The 26,514-nt window shown below is 44.9% G+C and overlaps 2 protein-coding genes across 7 annotated transcripts in view; one reads left to right on the forward strand and one right to left on the reverse strand.

The window, feature by feature from the left end:
* CRIP2 (cysteine rich protein 2) overlaps positions 1–13,295 on the forward strand; it is a 60,767-nt gene extending 47,472 nt beyond the window's left edge. Inside the window, exons 4-8 of the mRNA XM_060254155.1 lie at positions 1,900–2,037; positions 3,813–3,881; positions 4,763–4,857; positions 7,732–7,789; positions 12,196–13,295. Of these exons, the coding sequence (XP_060110138.1) occupies positions 1,900–2,037; positions 3,813–3,881; positions 4,763–4,857; positions 7,732–7,789; positions 12,196–12,263 (428 nt within the window). The 3' untranslated portion in view covers positions 12,264–13,295. The remainder of the gene's footprint in view (positions 1–1,899; positions 2,038–3,812; positions 3,882–4,762; positions 4,858–7,731; positions 7,790–12,195) is intronic.
* The window catches only part of SHISAL1 (shisa like 1), a 401,371-nt gene that overhangs the window by 282,268 nt on the left and 92,589 nt on the right, over positions 1–26,514 (reverse strand). For 3 of the 6 annotated variants that reach the window (XM_060253696.1, XM_060253698.1, XM_060253695.1), the window contains one exon: positions 20,886–21,326. In XM_060253696.1, coding sequence (XP_060109679.1) covers positions 21,187–21,326 — 140 coding nt within the window. In that variant the 3' untranslated portion in view covers positions 20,886–21,186. Of the gene's footprint in view, positions 1–20,885; positions 21,327–26,514 lie in introns of those variants that run through there. The other 3 variants (XR_009556180.1, XR_009556179.1, XM_060253697.1) reach the window with 2 other exon arrangements.

A 26,514-nucleotide genomic window follows, 5' to 3' on the forward strand; every position in this document is an offset into this window, starting at 1 on the left:
TAGCATTTGAGGAGGGGAAGGACATCAGCAAGGTATGATGCGATGGAGTCCGCCTTCTCCAGGGAAACTGATCTTGGTTGTCTGAAGATCAGTTGTAATAGCAGGAGATCTCTAGGTGTGACCTGGAGGCTGGCAAATCTAGATTGGACACGATTCTGTTAACAGCTAGCCAGCTCTGTATCAGGTCCTGTAGCTCACACACCAGCATTCCAGGTTTTAAATCTGTATGCTATAGGATCTAACATAGGCTCATCTCAGGATGGGAGAGAAAGCTGGTGAAATGGGCTGTGTGGAGAAATGGTCTTACAAACCCCGTTTCGGCCCATATAGAAGTGAGTAAGCTACTCTGCCCTCCTGGTTCCCTAAACTAGCCAAGCTCCCCTACTTTTCCATTCACTCCCTTTGGAACCACTGCCGCCATAGTGCATGAATTAAGAGGAGCCTTCCTGGGGGTGTCTGGCCCTGGATTCTTGGTTACTTAAAGTGTCGGCCTCGTTTCCACACTTCCTGCTTTGCTGTTGCCCGCCATTGCAGTGACCAGCCCTTCCCTGGTGCAGTCTAGGGATGAGGGGATCTCTCACTGCCCCCTCTCCAGACTGCTCCTTAATAAGTGTGACTGACTGGGCGTAATGTGGGTTCAGAGATCACACCAGCATTCAAAATATGAAGAAGTTTTACAAGAGGTTGAAATACATACGCATCATCTGTGTACAGCTGACTGACAAGAATCAAATGAAAAGTGATAAAGACGCTCTCCTGTAGCCCTCTAAAAGACAGCTACAATAAGGGCAGGTTATTTATTCTTGATCTGTTACCTTGGTTTCTTAGTGTGGGTTTTTTCCCCTTTGGTCAGCAACACGTGGTCATGGCTGCCTTTGCAATAGAACTCCAGTGTGAGAGAGCTCACAATAAGAAGGGAAAATGGCTGGAAAAGGTTGAGGGCATAACTCTTGGCACATAGGCTCTGACCTTACACCTACCTTGATCAATTCTGGACCATGTGGCGTACAATAAGACACTGGATGCAATATGTATGCCCTTGATTAGGATGTAAGGCTGTAGAATAAGAGGCCTCAAGAATATCTTTAAGACTTTGTCACGTCATTAAATTGCCTTGTGGTCCAGCATTTTCTCTACTGTTTTATTGTATTCTGTATTATGAGCCAATATGTGTACTTACTTTTCTGACCACTGAAGAAGGCCAGTCTAGGTTGAAATGCATCAGGTCAAGTTAAGTTGTTAAGTAGGTTCCCATTGTGGTTTTATGACTGTACAAAGGATAGAGACTAATGATGGGCCCCTAAATGGTTTTAGCTTTCTATAATAAATACATGTATGTTTGCTTATGATTTATTATACAGTTTGCTTTTAATGTTTGGCCCTTTAATTGTGTATTAACCCTTTAGGTTTCTTACTCCAGTTTTTGGGTTAAGTTTCTTTCCCCTCTCTGTTTTTTCTTGAAAAAGTTTCTTCCTCATGGCTTTTAGCATCTCCTTCTTTCCCCACCCCTTGGGGGTCATCTTTCTTTCCCTTTGGGTCTCTCAAGTTCTGTGGCTTAGTTGTGACTTTTCTGTCTTTGGTATTCCTTGGCTAGGCCATCCGTATATAAATGAAGTTGGCTGGCTCTGGTATGGAGAGATGAGCCAGAACGATCCTGCTTTTCTCTTGTGTACTTGATAGCCTGTAAAAGATACTGAGCACTCTCTGACCAGGTACAGAGGGCAGACTTAATTACTATCCATTTGATCTAAATTCCTGGGGTGGGTGGGGGGTTATAAAGCAGTTTTACCACAGGTTGTGTTTATTCAAAATGCTTCATGGCTTCTACAAAGTATATCCTCAGTGGGCTCTGGCAAGTCATGAGGGCTCACAGCAACAAACTCCTCTTATCTTTTACAGGGGTAAATATTGGAGGGGCAGGATCATACATCTATGATAAGCCTCAGAATGAAGGACCATTGGTGTCAGGTCCCATTGAGTATGTATCCAAGGCAGAAGAAAAGAAAGTGAATTCTGCACCCAAGGCACCCAGCAGAGGTGAGTGCTGTGCCAGAGAACTTCTGAAAACCAAGGCCGTTTTCCCACTGAGCTTACCTCGGAGCGACGTCCCTCTTCACCGCGCAGCGTCTGCGCGGATTTCCCACCAACTGCTCCGAGGCTGCTCCGAGGAACCAGGAAGTTCTCGACCTTTTGCGTTGCAAATGGAAACCGCTAAAAACCAGTTTACGTTAGCGACGCAAAAGCCGCGACTCTACTTGGTTACTCGGAGCAGTTGGTGGGAAATCCGCGCAGATGCTGCGCGGTGAAGAGGGACGTCACTCCGAGGTAAGCTCAGTGGGAAAACGGCCCAAGAAAGCAACTGAGCCATGACACTCTGTGGGGAGACAGGTAGCAGAGAGACTTTAGGAGGGTAACAAGTAACTTCCTATTGTATCCACACTTTTTCTTCAGTGTTCATACTCCTTATGAAGTATGGGGAAATTTTGTGATCTACTCACAGGATTGGGTATGCTCAAGGCTGTGTGTTTGCTACAGTTATGCAAGAGTTGAGAAAAGGTACAGAATGTAGTTCTGCACACAGAATTCATCTTTCAGAGTTTCTCAATTTTAACTTTTTTTTTTTAAAAAAGAGGCAAGTTTTATCCCTTATGACTCTGAAGACATTTGAAAATTAGCAGATAATGTCTGCTGAAATCTCAGAAACTGGAAAAGTGGTTTGAGTAAGACTTCCAGAAGTTTGAGGGGCTTTGGAGATTACCAGGGTAAATTATGAAAATAGTACAATGCAGAAATTTGTTTGATTTGCATAATGGCCAGTCACAGAATCCAGCTTTCTTTGGTACAGAGTTTTAATTTATTTTAGTCAGAAAATGCATAACTCTAGCCTTTAAGCTAAGAAACCCCCCAAATTTACCTCTCTGTGTTAATGATATAAATGTGATTTCATATAAATTCACACAATTTTTATTGTATTATTTGGGTCATGGCATAGGTTAAGATCTGTGGGGAGGAAGAAGTAGGCCACAGAAGATCATGTCTGGAAATTAAATTTTGGAATATTTCTTCTGGCTCTTGCTGACCACCCAGGTGTTAACCATCTGGACCAAAAGAGGGCAGATTTCCCTTGCTTGTCATGTACTCTGAAGCAATCTTAATCCTTACACAATTCTCTATCTGCCCCACGTAGGGTTGCCAACTTCTAGGTGGGGTCTGAAAATCTTCTGAGAGCTAGTTTGGTGTAGTGGTTAAGTGTGTGGACTCTTATCTGGGAGAACCAGGTTTGATTCCCACTCCTTCATATGCAACTGCTGGAGTGACCTTGAGTCAGTCATAACTCTCTCACAGCTGTTCCTCTTGAGAGCAGTACTTGGAGAGCTCTCTCAGCCCCACCTAACTCACAGGGAGTCTGTTGTGGGGAGGGGAAGGGGAAGGGGATTGTAAGCTGCTCTGAGACTCCAAGTGAATTTCTTCCTCCTCCTTCCTCTTCCTGATTTTACAACTGAACTCCAGGCAATAGAGATCAGTTCCCCTGGAGAAAACAGCTGCTTTGGAGGGCAGACCCCCTCCTCCCTTAAGCCAACCATCTCCAGGCTTCACTCTTCAAATCTCCAGATATTTCCCAGCCTGGAGATGGCAACCCCTGTCCCACACCTACCCCTTCCCAGGGTGAATCCAGATCAGCCCTGCTCAGGGTTGCCTGTAGCTTGCTGGGTTCAGACTCTCTGCCTTCAAGATGCAAGAGGATTGGTGTTTGTAGGATTCAGTTCTTGGAGCATCTTAAGGATTTCATGTCTTCCTGTCTTGTGTTTCAGCCTCCAGCATTACCACTTTCACCGGAGAGCCAAACATCTGCCCACGCTGCTCTAAGAAAGTTTATTTTGGTGAGTACGCCACAGGTGTCTTTTGCTTCATAGGTGCAGTAAGATCTTGTGGCCTTGTGCAACCAGCACTGCCAGGCCTCATGACCAGAGTTAGTGATTGTTGGTGTAGATGCTTTTGCATATTTTGAAAGGACATTATCCTTCCTAGTTTTCCACTGGAAAGGTGGTAAGTATGTGCTTGCTAGCAAGAGAAGGAGGAGGAGAGAGACAGTGGTCTTCTGAAGCTGTCATCTCTAAGCCTGACTAGTTGTGGTTATGCCAGAACAGAGAATTGTCCTGTGAAATGGATTCCATGGGGGGTTGTAGTTCTGGAAGGCTTCTAATAGGTCTAGTAGATAGGCCTAGTAGCTCACTTTCTAGCCGTCAAGAAGGGTGTGTGTGTCAGATGCTAGTTTGGGATCAGCATTCCATTTCACTTCTTCAGAAGTTGTGTGTGGGGGAAGGTACACAACCAAAATAACTAAAATCCTTTGACAAAAGCGAAGGTCTGTGTGCAGCATAAATTATGCACATCACGGAGACTTGCATATAGGTTGTTCAGCAGGATTTATCCCACTGAGTCTCCTTTGTGTCTCAGCAATATCGTTAGGTGTTGCTCACACACTTGCAGACCATTTTGGGGGGCATCCATAAAGGGAAGAAACTTTTTTAAAAGCTGAGATATTCAGGAAGTTGAACTGTGCCCAGTGCAGCTTCTGTGGAATCCTGCAGGCACTTCAGGAACCCATGCTTTTGTTATCTGTCAGGCCCTTGGCATAGAGTTGAGCCTTTTGCTGCTCTTCTGACACCAAATGCAGTGATGGGGACCTTTGGGTTAGGCATTCTCAGAGCTCCCCCCAGAAAGAGAGCTGAATTTACATGCAACTTCTTGTCTGTTCTAGCTGAGAAGGTGACTTCATTGGGCAAGGACTGGCACCGCCCCTGTCTACGGTGTGAGCGCTGTGGGAAGACTCTAACACCTGGAGGCCATGCTGAGGTAAAGGACCAGGAACTTGGATAAACATATATATATATTTAAAATTTGATTTATATCCCGCCCTCCCCGCAGGGGCAGGCTCAGGGCGGCTCGCAACATAAAACTATATACAATATACAAATATACAAGCTATAAAATAATACATTCAATAAAATTATACATTCAGAATTGAAATCAGCATTACATGTCATTTGGTGCTAAGATCTAAGTATTATTCCATTTTCCAGTGTGACGGCAATATGAACAAAGCAGGAGTCAAGTGGTACCTTTAAGACCAACCGAGTTTTATTTAGAACGTAAGCTTTCCTGTGCTCTCTAAGCACACTTCATCAGACGAGGGGATCAGGGATTTGTTCCATCAGAAGAGGCAAAAGGGGGACTTAGAGGTGTAGCAAATGTTACGGGTGCAAAACTGCAGAGTAACTTTTCTCAGTCACTTTTGTGTGATGCGGATTGCTTGCTATTGGATGGTCCATTAATTTATCCTAATCTTTGTGCAGGACATCAGGAATAATCTTATTTGATTGCGAAGGGGATTATATTTTTTATTTTCTTTGCTGAAGATGCATTGATCATTCAGTGCTGCTGACTGATCCTTTCATCTGCAGGAATGTTAAGCCCTATTCCCTCCCTCCCTTAGAGAGCTTTTGTTCTGTGTATGGAAGATTAAATGTATGGGCTAGTCCAGGGGTGGCCAAACTTGCTTAAAATAAGTGCCACATAGAATGAATGTCAGATGTTTGAGAGCCACAAGGAAGGAAGGAAGGTAGGCAGGCAGGCAAGCAAAAAGATTGGGGGAGGGGAGAGAGGTGGAAAGAAAGCAACTTTAAATGCATTCTCCAATTCGCTGGCTGGTTCGGCTTGGAGAAGTGATTTAAAGAGACTTAAAGAGACAAATGCCTTCTCCAAGCTAGCCAATGGGGTGGTGGGAGCTTCAAGAGCCACACAATATGTGCAAAAGAGCCCCATGCGGCTCCTGAGCCACAGTTTGGCAACCCCTGGGCTTATCTTTATAAAAGCATTGAAAGCCAAGTTCACCAGCATATAAGAAACATGAGACCAGAAATCCATAAATTATATCTTGGCTTAGTAGCCAACTATAAAAATCCAGCCCCACCACTATTTATATTATCAATATAAAAATATAATTTCTAGATTTACAAGTTATACTAACAGTGCAATCCTAAATAAAGTTTCAGCCCTGCAAGACTAGTGGTGTGAAGTTCTCAAAGCCGCAGTGCAGCAAATTGCTCTGACAAATAGCGTTTTTTCAGGATACAGAATATCCTTGCTAATGTGAAGTTAGTGAATATTTTGTAGAGCGCTGGACAAGGTTAGTCATGTCTGTATGTCCAAAAAATCCTCGCTGTACAAAAATGATGAGAAAGGGTAGTCAACATTTACAAATCAGGAGTTAACTTTAAAAAAACAGATTATTCCAGATGTGAAGTGCTTACACAAAATTTGTTGGATCAGATGGATGACAGGAGAAAAGATTCAGTTCTAAGAAGTTTTGATCTCCTTCCCCTAACAGCTACTTGCTTCCCTTCTGCATAGCGCAGCCAGAGCTACCCTGCCTTAATTCTAATCAATTACCCTCTCTTTGCCTTGGACGTTAGAACTCCAGAACGCACCAGAGTAATATCCCAACTGTACATAGCTCTACTGCTGTCCGCTGTCATGTCTCACCATTTTCAACTTGGCACAAGCTCAGATGCAGACCCAGACCCACCTGGTTCTTGCTTTTGGCCTGTTTCCCCCCCCCCCCCTTAGCTGACCCAGCTCTTTGAAGCTCAGTGTTAAGGGGAGGGACGGTGGCTCAGTGGTAGAGCATCTGCTTGGGAAGCAGAAGGTCCCAGGTTCAATCCCTGGCATCTCCAAAAAAGGGTCCAGGCAAACAGGTGTGAAAAACCTCAGCTTGAGACCCTGGAGAGCCGCTGCCAGTCTGAGAAAACAATAATGACTTTGATGGACCAAGGGTCTGATTCAGTATAAGGCAGCTTCATATGTTCATATGATTAACCAGATTGCCACTCCCCTACCCTGGAGACAACTTCGTTTTAGGAGAGAATGGTTTGGTTTTCTGCTCTGTCCTGAAAAGCAAGCAATCTTGAATTCTTCTTCGGAACAGGGGTGGGTACCAGGGAATCAAGTAAAACCAGAATGGAGGTGCAATTAATTAATTCAAGGTGCAGTTAAGGAGCTGTGGTGCTCCTCAGAGAACTTCCCATCCAACCACCTGCCATCTTACTTGGTCACAGTTTTTTCCTTTCCCAGAATGCTTCAGGCAGATGGGGTCTTAGGATTTTAAAATCCTCAGGCACTGACCTTTCTGCTATGGATAGCTGCCACAAAAAGAGCCCTGGTTTGTAGGGATGCCTGAACTGCTCTTGTGTCTTGCCTCAGAGTTAAGGGAATTTGCAGATGTTCCTCATCAAGAAGTTTTGCCATTTCAAATTATTCCGCATTCTCATTTTCATTGCTTGTGTGTACCTATTGCTTTGTGTGTGTGTGTGTGTGTGGGGGGGTGTTTCCTGTATGTGTTTTGCTTCCTCTAGTGGTTGATACGAAATTATATTCATTGTATATCTGGCATATTTCCCTGCATACAGTTGATGTAATATCAAATTGACCACTAGAGGGAACAAAACACATGCAGAAAAGAAAAAACCCTGAAGCAAATGAACAAGAGAATGTGAAAGAATCTAACGGATGCCTCAAGGGTCAGGTGTGGTGCTAGGTGTGGAGGGGATGCGTTGGGAGGGAGGGAGAAGTTTTTACCCCAGGACAGGATTGCTGATACAAGAATACTTCCTAGGGATGGGCAGGGCTGACTGCATGGCTTTCATCTGATGTACTTTTCTCCCATTCCAGCATGATGGACAGCCTTATTGCCACAAACCGTGCTATGGGATTCTCTTTGGACCAAAGGGTGAGTGCAATGTAGAGAGTGAAGGGATTTCCACGAAAGCAACTTAGAGAAGGGATGGGAAGAAGAAGAGTTGGATTTATACCCCGCCCTTCACTCCGAGTCTCAGAGCGGCTTACAATCTCCTTCCCTTCCTCTCCCCACAACAGACACTCCGTGAGGTAGGTGGGGCTGAGAGACCTCTGAGAGAACTGCTCTTGAGAGAACAGATCCAAGAAAATGGTGGCTGACCCAAAGTCACCCAGCTGGCTGCGTGTGGGGAGTCGGGAAGCAAACCCGGTTCTCCAGATTAGAGTCACCCATTCTTAACCGCTACACCAGTCTGGCTCTCAGAACAGCAGTGCTGCAGCCCAAGGAAGGGGTATTGCTGGGGATAAACTGCTATTTAAAGGCCACACTGGAAACACCACTCTGTATTTTATCACTGTATATTGCTAATATTGTGCTTGTCATATAGTAATCATGTACAGGAGCCATAGAGTGGAGGGGCTTAGTTGCTGTGAGAACAGCTCCTGGCAAGGGTAATGCTTATTTGGTTGTTGTAGATTTTCCAGGCTGCACGGCCGTGGTCTTGGCATTGTGAGACCTGATGTTTTGCCAGCAACTGTGACTGGCATCCTCAGAGGTATAACCCAGAAAACTGGAGTTCTCTCTGGATCAAATTGAGAAGAAGTTGGTAGGCTCAATTTGATCCAGAGAGAACTCCAGTTTTCTGGGTTAAATCTCTGAGGATGCCAGTCACAGTTGCTGGCAAAACATCAGGTCTCCCAATGCCAAGACCACGGCCGTGCAGCCTGGAAAATCTACAACAAGCAATGGACTCCCGCCGTGAAAGCCTTCGGCAACATATGAATGCTTATTTATTTATTAACATTATTTGTAGTCCAGCTTTCTCGCAGCGAGACATTTAGTAACCAGTGCATCGAGATTTTAGAAGTCTGGAACAATCAGAAAGAATGGATGCATAGCGTAGGTTTCCACATTACCCATTAAGCGATACAGAAATCACACAATAGGATCCCACTTACAATAAACTGTATGCAGCGGTATAGACCTCTGTCTATATGGAAGATGGCGAGAGGCTGTGGTCTCGCTTCCTGAATTCCTGAAAGCGCTCCCGTTGAACTGGGAGCTGGGTAAAGGGCTTCAGAGTGGAGAAGCATCTGTGGCTGAAAGCGCCTTTCTCCGCTCTTCTTCACCCCCACCCAGTGCCTGTTGCAGCATGGGAGAGTCCGCAGGGACCAGGCAGCAATGATAGCTCAGTTGGGATGGCCTGGATGTGGCTAGGCGGATGGGAATGAGAAAGAGAGATTCTCCCCTCTGCCATGTCTCTCCGCACAAGGCAGCCATACCCGTGCCCTGCTGCGATAGGAGAGGAAGCTTTTGGTGCCCTCACACTAAGCCATGATGTCAGGACTCCCCTTCCCATCATCAGCCAGGCTAGGGAGCCTCCCTTGCTTCCTGAGGTGTCTGAACGGCAGCATCTCCGAATGGTTTCCTAACCTACCATGCTAGGAGACCTAGTAGCCGCTCTGACTGCAACCTGCTGGAGTGCTCTGCTGTTGCCCCATCCTCGTGAGCCGGGGGCTCGCACTTAGCCATAACAGAACCTGTTGCGCCAGCGAGCCTTGCTTCAGATCGATCTGATTTTGATTACTTAGAATTGCCTGCCAGTCAGTCCAGAATTTCCCCCAAACATGCACCTTCCCAGCTCTGATACCTCCCTGGGCCCTATATCAGTTATTCCCCTTTGCCTGCATAGGTGAAGCCTCTTTGCAGCCCTGAAAAGAAAAATAGCATCTGTTCTTGTATTAAGCCATTGCCCTACTTTCCCCATAGCACAGCTGAGCCATCACAAACTAAGCTTTTGCCTGCCCACTCTTGGAAGCAGGGGAAGAATGCATTGCATTAGAACAAAATAGGAACCGATTGCACCTTTAAGACCAACTTAGTTTTATTCAGAACGTAAGCTTTCGTGTGCTCTCTTAGAGAGCACACGAAAGCTTACGTTCTGAATAACACTAAGTTGGTCTTAAAGGTGCAATCGACTCCTATTTTGTTCTATTACTTCAGACCGACACGGCTGCCTACTTGGATCTACCAGTTTGGATTATTAGCTGCTCAGATGCTTGATGCCCCATGATGGGAACTGAACCTCTCTTTGATTGACACAGACATTTAGCTCTTAAGTGTCAGAACTTGTGGAATGTTTCACTACTTGAAGTGAATCATCCTTTAGTGTACTTTATTGTGCTAAGTATTATACGTGGCATTGTTTTGGCTGCTTGAGTTTGGTAATTCTCCAGGCCAGATATCTTATTTCATTCACTCATTCATTAGTCTTTATCCTACCTTTCTTCTCTCCAGTGAGGACCCAGATCTGCTTACATCATTCTCTTCTTCTCCATTTTATCCTCACAACAACCTTGTTAGTCTGAAAGCATGTGATTGCCCCAAGGTCTCCCAGCGACCATATCTGTACCATCACTGTTTTCCATAAATGAACTTTATTTCCCTTCATCTGGATTCTGAGTTTGTAGAGCCAAATAACTGCTCAGTGGCCTTTTTAGCCGTTGTCCAAGTTTTGGGGGAATTATTTCTCAAGTTTATCGAACTACAGTTGCCAACTTTTGACCTGGTTCCTCTAGCTGTCCATTTAATATCAATTTGATCTGCAGCAAATACTGGGTGATGTCACTTAGAGCGTTTTCGCACTGACCTTACTCGGGAGCGACGTCCCTCTTCACCGCGCAGCGTCTGCGCGGATTTCGCACGAATTGCTCCGCAGAACCCGGAAGAGCCGCAAAGTCGATGCGGCTTTTGCGTCACAAATGTAAACTGGCCAAAAACCAGTTTACATTTGTGACGCAAAAGCTGCGGGACTTTGCGGCCCTCCGGGTTCTGCGGAGCAATTCGTGCGAAATCCGTGCAGATGCTGCGCGGTGAAGAGGGACGTCGCTCCCGAGTAAGGTCAGTGCAAAAACGCCCTTAGACTGATTTCGCACTAACCTTGCTCTGCGGCCGGCTTCCCTTTCTCTCTGCAGCAAGCTTAGTGATTTCGCACAAGCTGCTCCGCTCCGCCATTTTTCGTTGCAGCCACCCGATTTGATGCATGGCAACGTAAACCTAAAAAAACAGGTTTACATTGCTGTGCATCAAATCGGGGGTTGCTGTGACGAAAAATCGCGGCGTGCAGCAGCTTGTGTGAAATCACTAAGCTTGCTCCTGAGAAAAAAGGAAGCCTGCCATGGAGCAAGGTTAGTGCGAAATCAGTCTTACTTTCATCATGTGAAAAGCCTCAACTGCCCATTTCTGCTGCCTATTTAGCCACTATTAAAGGGCAAACAAATCAAAGCCACCAAGTAATACACCGTCTTTCAGGTTGCAAAAATATATTACAAGGATTGTGTACAACACATAATAAACAATACAATAATGATAGAGGCCGGCGGTGCTAGGGCCTTTTAAAGTAACAGAAACCCCAAGGGGCCAAAAAAACCCATCCCCAAATGAATAGATATAAGTCCAAACTTGGAAATAGTCCAACTGAAATTCACAAGGTGGTGCTCCTGAGGAGTGTAGCTTCAACGCAGCCGCTTTCTTAAAAAGACGTCTCTCTAGTTTTTGATGACGTTTCAATTCTTTCTTCAGTTTAATGGCTGTTCTACATTCTCTGATCACAGCATTAAGCTTTTCATTTCAGTGTGAACATTGGGCTCGATGCTTCTGTTACTTTGAACATATGAAGCTGCCTTCTACTGAATCAGTCCCTGGGTCCATCAAAGTCAGTATTGCCTACTCAGAATGGCAGTGGCTCTCCAGGGTCTCAAGCTGAGGTTTTTCTCGCCTACTTGCCTGGACCCTTTTTAGTTGGAGATGCCAGGGATTGAACCTGGGACTTACTGCTTACCAAGCAGATGCTCTACCACTGAGCCATCATCCTTCCCCTTTAAAAGGCCCTAGCACCACCGGCCTCTATCATTATTGTATTGTTTATTATGTGTTGTGCACCAATCCTTGTAATAGATTTTTGCAAACTGAAAGATGGTGTATTACTTGGTGGCTTTGATCAGTCTACTAATTAAACCAAATGCCCTTCAAGCAGCACACTATTAAAGTGCAGGGCATTTTTCTCTGGCCAGTGGGAAGCGCCTAAGCAAGTTCCTGTAAGTTCCTAGTGAGAAGGCAGCAGAGGGAAAGTTGGCTTTCCAGCGCAAGGTTGAGCTCAAACTGGGAAGTAGGGCAGAAATGCACATTGACACTTACCTTAGGACCAAGACCGTGTATAGTCACATCCCCTGTGTTTGCACCATGAGGTTTACTGAGCTGTTGTAACCGTTGACTGATGGGCTTTTCCGTCACAGCTGTCACGTGAGGAGCAGTTGCTGACGCTTTGTCTTCTTTTGCAGGAGTGAACACAGGCGCTGTTGGCAGCTATATCTACGATAAAGACCCCGAGGCGAAGGACCAGCCGTAAGAGTGCCATCTGCCCATCCGTCCGTCCACCCCATACGCGCGGCCCACTTGCACTATATTCTCTTGCCTAACCTCTTTGTGTGTTTAGATGTAGTGAAGTCACCTGTGGTGCTTGTTCTGCTGACTTCTCTGGGAAGGGCACTTCTGTAGTGGATCTTCAGTCTAATAACAGCTGTGCTATACATTTTTTTTTAAAAAAGCACACACAAATGCCTCTCTCCCATGGATAACCGAGGGAGTTGTTATGTGGCAAATGTGCTGGAAGCTAGCATTTCAGTTGTCACCATTCACACAGATTCTGTTGTGTGAGTCTCGCTGTGATCCCAGAGCACTGCACAGCCAACTACAGTTCTTGTGCTTTGGTCCAACTCGCCCTTGGGCATTTGGTGACTATGAATGCCAAGAAGGAGCCCTCCTTTTCAGCAAGGCTGCTTAAGTCTAGCTTCCAAGTTCCTGCATAGCCTCTGCTGCAGTGACTGCCCTTGAGGCCTTTCCCGACAGGGGCTCCTGCGTCACCTGCAATCCAATCAGTATTGTTGGGCAGTCTGTGGAAGCTGAACCATCCCAACATGGTCGTTACGATACAGGCAGGGCGATAAGAGTGATGCTTGCCCAGGTCACGGTGTACATGCAAGTATACTGCGGTCTACTGCCTAACAATGTTATGTTTGCTGTAATGTTGAAGGATTATGTTGTAAAGTGTTAGAGGCTGAAACTTATAATATTGGGGGTGGGGAGATGTGGGGCTGATTGCAGTTATTGTTTTTGCTTTCTTAAGTATTTGAAGCTTATTTATAATGAGATGGTAACATGCCTTCTGCTTTGGAAGACTGAACGGTATTCCTGGTTGTCTTGGCGGCAGCCCTGGGGAGAAGGCAGAGCTGGCACCAGCCAGGAACGGGGCATCGAAGCTACCTAACTGATCAACACTTGGCGACGCCTTTGCTACCCAAAACACAGATCAGCTGCTTCAACCCAGAAGCCCCACCAAACTATTTTTCCCCTTTTGCTGTTAATAAAAGTTTTGACACTGTGTTGTATATTGTTATTTTGTTCATGGAAACGACATGTATCCTTCCTTTCATGACGATTGTGAGAGATGTAAGAGAGCCACTTTGGTGCAGTGGTTAAGTGTGCGGATTCTTACGTGGGTTTGATTCCCCACTCCTCCACTTGCACCTGCTGGAATGGCCTTGGGTCAGCCAAAGCTCTGGCAGAGGTTGTCCTTGAAAGGGCAGCTGCTGTGAGAGCTGTGTGTCTGTTGGAGGTGGGGGGAGGTAAAGGAGATTGTGACTGCTCTGAGACTCTGAGATTCAGAGTATAGGGTGGGATTTAAATCCAGTATCATCATCTTGTGTATTAAAGGGGCAACTGCTTCTACGCACCGGTTGAATTGTATTTGAACTACTAATCAGCTTACTTGGTGAATGATGTTAAAGATGTTAAAAAATTTTTTCGTAGTGTCCTCAGTTAGCTCCATGTTTTGATGCCTGCCATCTAGTGCAGGGATGTACTAGTGAAGGGATAGATTCAGGTGGGTGCCATGTTGGTCTGAAGCAGCAAAGTTTGAGTTGCAGGGGGCACCTTTAAGACCAACAAAGTTTTATTCTGGAGAATTGCTTTTATGTGTGTGCACACTTCATGTTGGTCTTAAATGTGCTGCTGGACTCAAAAGTTTTCTCTAAATACAGGGATGTACTAGATGTATTAGTACTAGTCATTATTTGCAAACTTCATAATTACTACTTCATTGACATGGCATACTCCTGAAACTACAGATGCATGACTTCTGCCCAGCTCTGATACTGCTTAATAGAGCCCTGGTTCCTTTCCAGCAGATACTAAAACTACCTGAAGGTTGCTTGTACCGTGGTTACAAGGGTTTAGGGAAAAGATATGCGAAGCATGTACCTAAATCCGCAAAAATCGCATGAGCATTCATTTCCCCATAGTTAATGTGTTTGGAAAAATGTAAGTAATCACATTTGAAGCAGTGCTGGGTCCCTTAGCCCCTTTGCATTGGCTTCTGGGTCTTGGTCTTTCCGGTGTGTTTATGTGCAATCCAACCACATTTAGGAATGGTAGCACAGTAGGGGAACATGCCAATTATGATGTATTGATTTCTCATTGAGATTAAAGGTAAATTACACAGTGGAAGCCAGCATGATAAACAGGATTGGGCATCCAGTAAACAATGCAATAGGGTTTGGGTTGCAGTCCCATTCAGGATGTGTATGTTGAAAAGGGGAAAATTTTCTTCTGTTGGTTCTTTCTGTCTTTCCCCCCTCCAGCTGTACCCATTGGGAACTCATACCCCTTCCCAGCATTGACTGGCTTTCTTTAAAGAGTCCGGGGATTGCTAGCCTCCAGATGGAGCCTAAAGATGTCATTATTACAACTGATCTCCAGATGACAGAGAATTGCTTTGGATGGTGGGCTTCATGGCATTATATCCCGCTAAGATACCTCACTTCCCCAACTGTGCTCCCAAAATCCCCAGGTATTTCCCCATCCAGAGATGGTAACTCTATTAAATATAGATTGCATATAAACACACACACATACTGGGGGATGTCCTTCTGAACATGTAGTGTCTTTCCCTACCCACTGCGCAAAGTAGTTTATTTCCAAGTTTAGAATTCCTATTCTGCATTGTCTGCCCATCAGTTACCAAGCTCAGCTCAAGGTACTGGCCATCACATATAAAGCTCTTCATAGCCGTGGTCCATGATATCTGCAGGTCCAGCAACTCAAAAGAGTTTCCATCTCAACATTAGGAAGAACTTCCTGACCGTTAGAGTGGTTCCTCAGTGGAACAGGCTTCCTCAGGAGGTGATGGGCTCTCCTTCCTTGGAGGTTTTTAAGCAGAGGCTAGATGGCCATCTGACAGCAATGAAGATCCTGTGAATTTAGGGGGAGGGGTTTGTGAGTTTCCTGCATTGTGCAGGGGGTTGGACTAGATGACCCTGGAGGTCCCTTCCAACTCTATGATTCTCTGTTATGATGGTTTCATCTGACTAGGCCCTTCTGTAAGTGCCACCCTGCAAATGGGCAAAATCAACAGCTACCAATACACTTGCATTTTCTGTTGTGGCCCTGACCTTATCACTCCCACTTGCCTGTTTTTTTGCAAATGATGCAAACCTGAATTTTTTTTACACAGGAAATAAGGCTGTCCAGTAAAGAAATGGTTCCAAAAGACACTTTGGTAAATGGATAGGGACGGTAGACTCGTGCTGCTGTTAATTATGCTCCTGCAAGGTGATTTCTGCATCATTTAACATGTGATGTTTAAATGCTTGTGTTCTTTGTTCAGCAGCTACTCACTCATACAGGCGGAGTATCTGGTCAGGAGGTCTGCAACAGGCAGGATTTGAAGGTCTTGGATGAGTTAGGATCAGTCCCAGATTTTGGGGGGCAGAGACTTCTCAGGGGCCCCCTTCCCACCCACTCAGCTATGCATCTCACTACCTATCTGTCCTTCCTTGCCTGTGGTCAGACATCTGCACTGCCCGCAATTCTTTCCCTCATGGCCTGGCCACCACATGCAGCTGAGAGCATGAGTGGTGGAGCAGACAGAAAAAGGGCCAGCAGTAATGGGCCTTGCCAGAAGCCCTGGCAAGTGCCCCACATGAGGGTATGCTGATTCCAACCTTGGCTGGGGGCCTCTGCAGCCCTGTTCCTTTTCCCTCTCCCTCCAGCAGAGAGCCACCTTCTGAATGGGTGGAACTCCTCCCCTTTGCTACTGTCTCCATGTTATCAGAAGTAAGAGTGAGTGACTGGCTATGCCCAATGAATCTGATCTACTAGTAAAGAGATTTATCGTACAAACTCTCTGAAAGTTGGATTTGCCGTGCTCTGTTTTGCTTTTGTAGTTTTTTAATTAATGGTTGCTCAAACATTAATTACAACCAGTGAGTGATGTGGGACAATAATCTATTTTTGAAATACAACATTGAATTTAAGGCCAGGTTTAGTTATAATTCAGCTAAAGTAAAGGGCTAATTTGTTTTATTATTACTCACCATTGGCAAACTGTTTTATTACAATATGGATTTTTCCAACATAGGCAAATATTTAGGCAATATGAAAATTTCAACCAGTTAGTATCTACTGAATATCAACCTCTTCTGTATTGAAATTAAAAAAAAAAATAATCAGTTACAACATACACAAACTAGAAGCATAAAACTGCTCATTAAAATGCACAGTTCCCAAAGGGAAATAAACCTTTTACAAAATACAGTGAGTCACACAAACCATTATCTAATACAAATTCTTTCATGAACACAAGCTTTTAAAGAAAGATCGCAATGATGATTTCAACTTCACAAGGAAAGTAGATTATTTTTAAAAAGCCACATACATACAATTCTAAAACATTGGTTTGGAAGGAAATTGTGTGAATATGTACAAAAAAGCAATTCTGTTCAATGTAGACCTGTCAGGTGAATTACATTTTCTAAAAAAAGAAGTTAATTAAATTGAAACATAATATTGCCTGGTGAATCTTCTCTCTTTCTCCAGATTAGCCTTCTTTTTCAGGTCTGTGTGTATTCACACTTAGAAAATTAAAAGTCTGCATCTAATCAATCCAGTTCCATGCCAATGAACACTAAATTTGGTATTTTAGATAAATTATGCAAAATGAGCAAATCATATATTTTCTTACATTCCATATAGTTCTACTAGTAGTATGCACTAAATATTTCATTATTTTCGCAAAATTTAATTCTGGTTATGTTAATCATGGGGAGGGGCAGTGACTGGTCAGCCATTGGAGTTCTGTCCCAGCCTCTCAAAGTCTTATTCAGCTGCTGGCTTCCGAGAGCTCAGGGATTTATGAAATAATGATGCTTCTCCAGCAGCCGCCAGTGACGTGGAGGTAGGAAAAGTCATGATAGTTGTGATCAATGCAGCATTGCTAGCTGATATAACTGGGGAAGGGTATACTGAGTAAACTTGGCATAGAGTTGAGAATCTCTTGGGGCGTTTTCGCACAGGGCTTACCCCGGAGCGACGTCCCTCTTCACCGCGCAGCGTCTGCGCGGATTTTGCACCAACTGCTCCGCAGAACCTGGAAGGGCCGCGGCTTTTGCGTCGCAAATGTAAAGTTGGGTTTTGGCGGTTTACATTTGCGACGCAAAAGCCGCGGCACTACGCGGCTCTTCCGGGTTCTGCGGAGCAGTTGGTGCAAAATCCGCGCAGACACTGCGCGGTGAAGGTGGACGTCGCTCCGGGGTAAGCCCTGTGCGAAAACGCCCTTGGTGAATCTACTGTGCTCAGTATTTTTATAATGGTGCTAGTGGTTCAGTTGTAATAGAGTAACCAAGTCAGACAGTGGATGAACCTTTTATTGGATTGGGTGGTGGAGAAAACAGGTTGATTAACAAGGAAGACCCAGCATCCCTATACAGAAGCAAATATCCATGTGTGGGGGAGGGGGAGTGTATGTGTGTCACCTGATGCAGGTAAGATGCAGTTTTCAATGCAAACAAGGATGTACATCCGCATGCTAGACTGTCTGTTCCCAATACTGCAGGAAGATGAATACTAAGTATTGTATTAATATGCCATTAAAGGTATTACTATGCCAAGTAAGGTGCTATGGATAAGTTGCCATGTACTGTCTTAATGTAGTCTGAGCTTTGAAGGATCACCAGCTGGCAAACATTTGAAAGACAGTGATCAGTTTTTATCTACAAGCATGAGCCACATCTGCAGAATTTAACTTACCAGCCTGCAAGCTATGGGTAACCATAAAAGTTTGCTAGTATTCCTGTGGATGGCGGGGAGCCGTCAATACCCTGACAGCCTAGCATCACTTTACATTTGGTTACGGGGATCACAAGCTGTGCAGACCTGCCCAACAAGAAGTATCTTATTAATACTGTGAATGTGAGAGGTTCAGAACAGATTTTAAAGGCTAAATCCCTGTTGTGACTGTGGGTAATGCAGGCTTCCCCCCCGCCCACCCCGAGATCCCAGATTGGGCTCTGCGTGTTGGCTGGCATAAGCAGGCTTTCAAATGCAAAGGGCAGAGCCGTGTAGTTTGAAGCCGTAGGTTTTCTGCCCTCTGAATGACGAGATACATCTTATCAACATTCTGAACTTGGTTACCAGATGCAGGTGGGTTTGCTACTCTAGTGATGTGACTAGAACTTAAAGTATTCCACTTTTCTCTTCAACAGGGGAAAACAGATAACAGAGCACCACACAGCCCAGATTACGGCTTGTAGAGTATGGTCTTGTGCAATGTTAATTGCATGTACCTTAAATATCTGTGTACAGGGAACATTATTTCTAGAAAATGGGAAGATACAACTAATGTTTTGAAAACTTCTTGACTGCATTCATTAGAATGCTATGTTCATCACCAAGCAGAACATTCTAAAGTTAGCAAAACAAAGGCTGCACACGAAGGAGCTATAAAACCATGGACACAGGAAGCTTCCACTGGTATAACAAGGCTAGTACTTTCCACTAGGATAGGCAGTGGTTCTCCACAGGTCTTAGGGAGAGAAGCTTTCAGATCATCCATCTTTTTAACTGGAGATGCCAGGACTTGAACCTTGGACTTCCTAGCCAATGCTTTGCCACTGAGCCATGTCCTCACACCATGAAAAATGGCAGTGCATGTGAGAACATTGCATGAACAGAGGGTAATGTAGTGCTTTCACAAATACGAAAAACCCAACATGATTCCCGATAAAGATCTGTTGACCAAACACATCAAATCCTTCCTTTGGAGATGGCCTGCAGACAGGGGAAGTATGAACAGCTGTAGCTGTGATTGGGTGGTATGAACAGGTGAGTGTGAGTACAAGCCTGCTGTTCTCTCCCCATCAGTATGGGGTCCAGGGCAGCTGCCTTTCTTGCCCATTGGCTAAAACTGCCCCTGATTGAGACTTCTTTCCCCCATGGCCTTGATCTGATGGAATGGGGCCCTTGTAGTTTTCTAGGGTGGGGAATCAGGCTCAGCTGTTGATGACAACCTGGCACCCACATTGCAATGCAAAAATTTTTACCTTTGCTGACTTGGCCACAATTGTACATGCTGTGATAACATTCCATACTTATCTAGGGTAACACACTTTATATAGGATTGCCCTTGAAGACAGCTCAAAACCCTCAATCAACTGCTAGGTTGCTTGCAGGCATCCACCAGAGTGATTGTGTTAAACCAGCATTATACCTTAAACACTGACTTCCAGGTTGCTCCAAGTTCAATAACAGGTGCTGGTTTTGACCTCTAAAGCCATAAAAAAGGCTTAGTCTCAGATTAGCTGAAAGACTGCCTCCATCTTTATCAGACAATGTAATATGTGAGATTGGTCCAGAGGTTCAGCTGATAGAAACCCAATTTTGCCCCAATTTTGGAACACAGGAGAATTGCTGCTTCCCTAACGGCCTTTTGGAAGGATGCCAAAACCTATTTTCTGGAGAACTCAAGTTAGATCTGTAAGCAAAGTTATGGCCAGGTGATTAGTATTACGATAATATTTTATTTTATTCCGTTTGTGGAATTGTATGGACAGTAGTTGAATTTTATTTTTGCTTAGTGGCCTTTTAACTATATTTTACTGGAAAATGAATAATAATGACGGGCAAAGGAGAGAGAGATGTGCATGGCTGGGAGTAGCAGAAGTGAGGGAATCACACAATGCTTTCAAAGGGCCAGCCAGGTTTTCAGCTGCAAGCCTCTGTCTCCAATTCAAGCTCCTGCGTAGCTAAATGAGGAAAAAAATTCCACACGAGCACTGTGTAATGGACACGTTGTACTAGACAAAAGGCTCCTCGGACTCAGCATAAGGCAGCTCTTTAAACATCCTATTTTGGACCATTCAATATGACAGAGATAACTTCTGGATCACTTCCCCTGTGCTTGCTGACTCTGGTTCTCGATCCCTTCTCCATTATTTATTATATTACTGTATGGAAGCCATAAAGATAAGAGATGAAAAGTGAAATACCTTCCTTCATTAAGATACTTCCAGAGAAGTCCTAACGCATCGACACATTCTGTTGATCATGATTTGCCAACTGACAATTTTGTGTGCTTGGTCATACATAGAAATCTTTCAGTCCCACTCTGAACAGAGGCACACCCTGGGACATGCCACATCTTCAAACAATATTCTTTTCTATTAACAAGTCAAGTTATTTCAGTAACACAGTAACTGACTATTTTCATAATCTTAAGCGAGAGAATCACTATTGTCCTTTTTGCCACAATATCGTTACTCTACAGGGGAGGTAATTGCTAGGCCAAGTTAATAGGCAAGCGGTATCTTGTAATAAGGGAACTGGACTATTGGACTATTATTGCTTTTTGTTTTCATAAGTTATTTTTTCCCTATGATTTCTTCAGGTAGAGTCAAAGAGTAAAAGATTGTGCTATCCTTTTTGTTCCCCATCTGTGTGGGACAACAGAGGCCACATTGGTGTGATCAGGAGCATGAAATCAAAGCCTGCCATCTTGTCATGAATAAGATAGTAAGACTTTTTTAATCTACAACAACACCGCCCTCCCTTCTAGTTCCACTTGTGTAAAAAAGAAAGCATGAAAACTGTTATTTAAACTACTGATCTATATCGTATTGTGACATCATTCACTGGAGAATTTTGTGAAAAGTAGCATTTATTTCTGTTATGAGGCTAGGCTGAAAGAGTGATGATTTAATGGACAAGGGAGGCAAAGAAAGAAATATCTACCAAAGATTCATGTTGTAGTCCGTGTCCAGCCTCAGCTTCTATTTCCATTGGGGCAACTTGTTTCCACTGCAATGGGTGTTCCCGCCAGTATCTTTATCTTCTTTCATAAGAGTTGGTCTCTTGTCTCAAAAGTATTGCATGCGGACTTTTTCCTCACTTGAAATCTTTCCATATTGCAAACAGACACAGTGGTGGTTCTCCTTGTAAGATTAGACAAACTGCCATCTTGTTTGAGTTGTTTCTTTAGTCACCCAGTCAAATGGTGTCTTTTCCTTCCTTTGGAAGAAGCTGCTGTTCGTGGACTGTGATCGTGGCTTTCCCATCTTGAGGCACGTCAAAATATGTTTTTCTATAAAACACACAGAATATGTCATTGTCCACCATTAATACACATCCGGATGCTAAAAATAAATGTCAAAAAAAATCTTTCATGGTATCTTTCTTAAGCAAAACCATAATATTTTCCGTTTGTCCGTTCACAGACAAGACTAAGGATGTCGTCGTACGCCTTCTGACTGCCGTAGCTTAGTAATGAAGTAACACCAGAGTTACAGCATTTCTCAAAGACACAAAAGTATATCTGAAGATAGTTTCAGCTCAGTCACCATGTTCTTCTGCAGTAAAAGAACAAGATTTGAGTTCAGCAGCACCTTAAAAGACCAAAAAGAATTTGGAGGGTATTTGCTTTTGCGAGTCAAAGCTCCTTTGGTCAGATATCCAAAGACGCACTTCATCAGTATCCCTAAAGATGCTCAAGTGCCAAGCCAGCCTGATGCTGGGCCAGGCTGGTGTAACTACAGCACCAATGTAGAAATGGGAGGTTTCAGGCACACGTTTGGGGTAGAACAGGGCTTATTTGGCACCCTAAACGCCCTCATGTCCAAATGCTTGGCACCACACTCCCAACCAGGTGTATTTTAGGATGCAACCAATCACAGCCCTCCCCAGGGACTATAAAAACTCCAGCCAGGACATCAACAGCTCAGGTGATAGGATGAGTGAGAAGATGCCTGGCATGGGACATCCCTCTGGCCTCATATCACACATGCTTGAGTTATACATGCTTGAGCTATGGGACTGACATCTGCAGTAACAGTCAAGGGGGTAAATGACCATTGTTGTGGCATATGTTAAGGACGTCTTTGCTCAGATCCCTTACAGGTACTGCACATTATGACATAAACATCCAAGAGATTTCAATTCCTCCAACAGGGAATGCATAGACAATGGACTCTGTACAGTTAAACGAGAGGGGACACTCCCCACGGGTGCAAATGCCTCCCTATGTCCATCACCAAGTCTTGCCAATATGCCAGAAGCACTGCACTGCACTCTGTTGGCACAAAGCCATTCTCACGTAACCCTGCTGCTGGGGTTGGGGTGCAAAAGAAAGCACAGCCACAGGCCTGGTCGACTTCCAGCCACTGCACTGTATGATCCAACACTATGTGTTGACGACACGTAACTAGTGTTCATTTCCTTGCAGGATCAGAGCCCCAAGCAGCAGCTCCAACAAACAGCACAGACACAGGGCGTTTTCGCACTGACCTAACTCCGGAGCGAGGTCCCTCTTCACCGCGCAGCGTCTGCGCGGATTTCGCACCAATTGCTCCGCAGAACCCGGAAGAGCCGCAAAGTCCCGTGGCTTTTGCGTCGCAAATGTAAAACTGGTTTTTGGCGGTTTACATTTGCGACGCAAAAGCCGCGGGACTTTGTGGCTCTTCCGGGTTCTGCGGAGCAATTGGTGCGAAATCCGCGCTGACGCTGCGCGGTGAAGAGGGACCTCGCTCCGGAGTTAGGTCAGTGCGAAAACGCCCAAAGTGTCAATGCAACTCCCGACACCATGTCCTACAGAAAGTGCATCTCACTATGTGGGAACCCCAAGAGAGACTGGGAAATCTGCAAAAGCACCTTGTGCAGAGCTGGAGAACACGGCTCTGCACAGCTATTGCAACTATTGTGCATGTTTTGTCCCTTTGCAGGAAGCCATCCGAGGGTGGGGTGCGGGGGGGATAAGCCACGATGAGCCTTGTTCACCGTGTACTGCCAGCCATCTGCTGAAAATGATACGTGACCAACAGATGCAGTGACGAGTGTGCATCTAGCTACTCTGCAGCAGGACTGTCAATCTTCTTGTATAGTCTGAATCCTGTAAGTTGCTTAACAGTTATGTGACCAACACAGCTGCAGCTGTCTTGGACATCTGTTAGTGCAGTTTGCAAAAGCACAGGAGCCTCGTTGGACAGACAGTAGGACCCAGCAAAGCGCAAGTGGAAACAAAGGCATCCTCAGCACACTTCCATTTAAGCACAAGATCTCATAAATCCTAGTGCTTCTCTGATTAGTGGATATGTGTGTTATCTGCAAAGTATAGCTAAATCACAAGTTCTGCTCTTGAGCACTTTTCCAACATTTTGATATATATATATATATAATTTCCATTTCAGGTTTCATATTTACAATCAATGTCTTGTGTTCCACATCAAATGCCTCTGTGTTGCCTATTTCAACTACTACTCGTAACTTTCTCCACTGCCTCCTGTGTATTTTGCTGCTGACTTTTGGAGAGACAGTGCCATTGTTGTTAATGCTTTCCTCTTTGTGAAACCTGTGCTGCTGCCCGCCCTGACTCGTTGGCCTTACTGATCATTAAGAGAGATCCTAGACCTTCCATCAACAGCTTCCAGAAGGACTACAACCTCATCCCTCTCCCAGGTCATCCGTTCAAGGGTCATTTTGAAAGAGTGGAAGTCATCCCTGTGACTTACTGAAAAATGACAACGCAACAAAATTGAATTTGCAACATTGACCTGCTCACCAAAAGGCTTTGTGTTGCACCCTGCACTCTTGGAAAAGGAATCTTGGACCCCTAAATTCTGGCTTGGGCGAAGTAGCCTGTGCATTTCTTTTCATTGTTTTAAATTATAACAGACTGTCCTATTGTTTTATATTTGAAAATGAGATGTTGGTTTTTATGTGATTGTTAACTGCCCTGAATCCGTTTGGAATGGGCAGGGTATAAATGGAAAGTAAATTAAAAATAAAAATTTTCAGCACTTCCGCTTGCGCAAAGGCATGGTGCACGTGGAAATATTCGATGGGATCGGGCAACCCCATTCATCTGATTTGCTGTTCCATAAATGTACAACTGACTGACAGTTGTAACTCTGATGATACCTGGGTATCCTTACCCGTCTCTGGCATGGGACTCACCCCTGATGGGCCATCCAATGCTATGCAAGAATGTTCTTGCAAGAGGGAAGGAAAGGGTCTCCCTGCTGTCATCTGATATGCCACACAGCCTGCACGATGGGAAAGGGTAAGATGCAGAGAGTACACAGGTTGCTGGGACGAATGGGAGTGGGTTGCCATAATGAATAACCAGAGCACAACATGGGAATGATGACAGAGATTGCTGCTCAAGTGATGGTTGTGGAGGGCAGCCAATCAGCAAGGGTGGTCCATCTTTAGTGGCTGCGTCCGACAGTGGGAAGCCTCAGCTGTGCTTGGGACTTCTAGTATAAACTGGTAGCTAGTGCCCATGTCTGCCTTTCTGCTAATGTACTGTGGCAGATGCAAGACAGTCCATCTGGAGAGAAAGGTCAGGGTTGTGTGCACAGCTGTAGGCTTCTGTTGCCATGGTTTTTGAAATGTTGGAGGGGTCACAGCTGCATGCCTCTGTTGCCATGGTTTTTGGGATGTTGCGGGAGGGAGAGTAACAATTGAACGCTGGAGAATGAACAGTAGCAGGCTGAAGAGGTAAGAAAGAATCAAGGAACTGAGATGAAAACCAGTCTTATTTCTGAGAGTCTGACTTTTGTGGAAGACAATTCTGATTATGTTCATGGACTATCTCAAGGAAAACTCCTGGGATGCCTAGAAAAGGATGGTTGTAAGAGGAAGGGGAGACTACTAGCAAACTACATGGGGTGTCCCACCTATAAAAGCAGCACAACCAAATGGCTCCAAGACACAAAGCAAGACCCTGCCATGGACATATAAATTGTGCATGAATCTATATATTGTTTTATGAGGGAAGCCAGGACTTTGAGGAAGCTGAGAATATTTGCTATCTATGGGAAGTGTGATAAAATGCATTTTCTCCTTGGAGACTGGCAAACAGCAAACCTCAGCTTGGTGTCTGAAAAGTTTTTCTTTTTCCCACTGGGAAGGATGAAGTCCATCAACGGCTTTCTAAGCCATGCTAATGGATGGTGATGTTTCCCCCTCCTTCTCCAAGCAGGGAACAGAAGTTTGGAGATGTCAAAGTCTAGAGAGGCTGAGGAAAGTAGATTCCCGGAGACAACTGGAAAAGCCACCTTGACTGGGGTCAAGTGGGAGGGGAGACAGAGATGATAAAATCTCAGTGCAACAGGAAACAGCTCTCTTTCTTTGGGGTGCTCAGATGATTAGAGGACAAAGGACTCTTAACTCCGGAAGCAGCCATATTGACCATGTGCTTTGGGAATGAGCTTCAAGGTAATGATAAGTCTATATAGAACTAACTTAGCTAAACCCTGTCCTATATTCTACCATCATATATAGTGAGACGGACAGAGGATTTATTTCCCCCCATTTTCTTTTCTTTTCCTTACTCATATCTGGTGCAATGCTAAAAGTATGCTTGTAAACATTTTCTTTTTAAGAAATGTTTTAAACTGTTGATACTGGGGCTGATTCCGCACTCACCTTTCTCTGGGGCAGGCTTCCGTTTTTGGGTGGAGCAAGCTGGCTATTTCGCACCAGTTGCTCCGCGCCGCCATTTTGTGTGGGGCAAACCTGTGATTTGCCCTGCTGCAGTGTAAACCTGAAAAAACAGGTTTACACTGTGGCAAGGCAAATCGCGGGTTTGCCCCGCACAAAATGGCGGCACGGAGCAACTGGTGCAAAATCTCCAGCTTGCTCTGCTCAGAAATGGAAGCCTGCCCAGGAGAAAGGTGAGTGCAGAATCAGCCAGGGAGTGGGTCCACTGTTTCAGACATGCTATTTTAAAAGGGGCTCTAGGGGGACTGGCAAGCAGCTATTCCTCCAAGGGTGCCCAAGGCTGTCTCTGCGACAGCCAGGTGTTGGGCAGCGAGAAACACAGAGGCCAAGGCCTCAGAACTGAGAAGAGGGGCTGGAAGTCCCGTCCCTCCCAGTGGGCAATTCCGCAAAAAAAAGCAAGTGGTGGTGGCATATTACTCTAGAGAGGAAGAAAAGCCTCTCTAGGGAGTTGGGAACCCCTGGGAGAGCAGGGCAGGGTGGAAACAGGACCTGCAGGCCAGACCTCGCACATTCTGCCACAAGAAGTTATAAAACTAAAAAAAAAAAAAAAAGTGTGGATCACTTACCCAAATCAGTTAGCAAATGATGGATGGTTTATAAATGCCACACTGCTTCAAGCATCATAAACAAGATCTGGGAAAGAATAGTTAAAAGCCCAGGAAAACAGGAGACAGCTGCCATATGGAAGACAGAATCTCATGGTGCTTTCTCTGCTACCGTGTTACGTTGGGATTTCATGGCTCTCATCCTGTTCTGGGGAGCCTGGTGACTGT

The sequence above is a fragment of the Heteronotia binoei genome, chromosome 14, assembly GCF_032191835.1.
Source record: "Heteronotia binoei isolate CCM8104 ecotype False Entrance Well chromosome 14, APGP_CSIRO_Hbin_v1, whole genome shotgun sequence".
NCBI classification, from domain to species: Eukaryota; Metazoa; Chordata; class Lepidosauria; order Squamata; family Gekkonidae; genus Heteronotia; species Heteronotia binoei.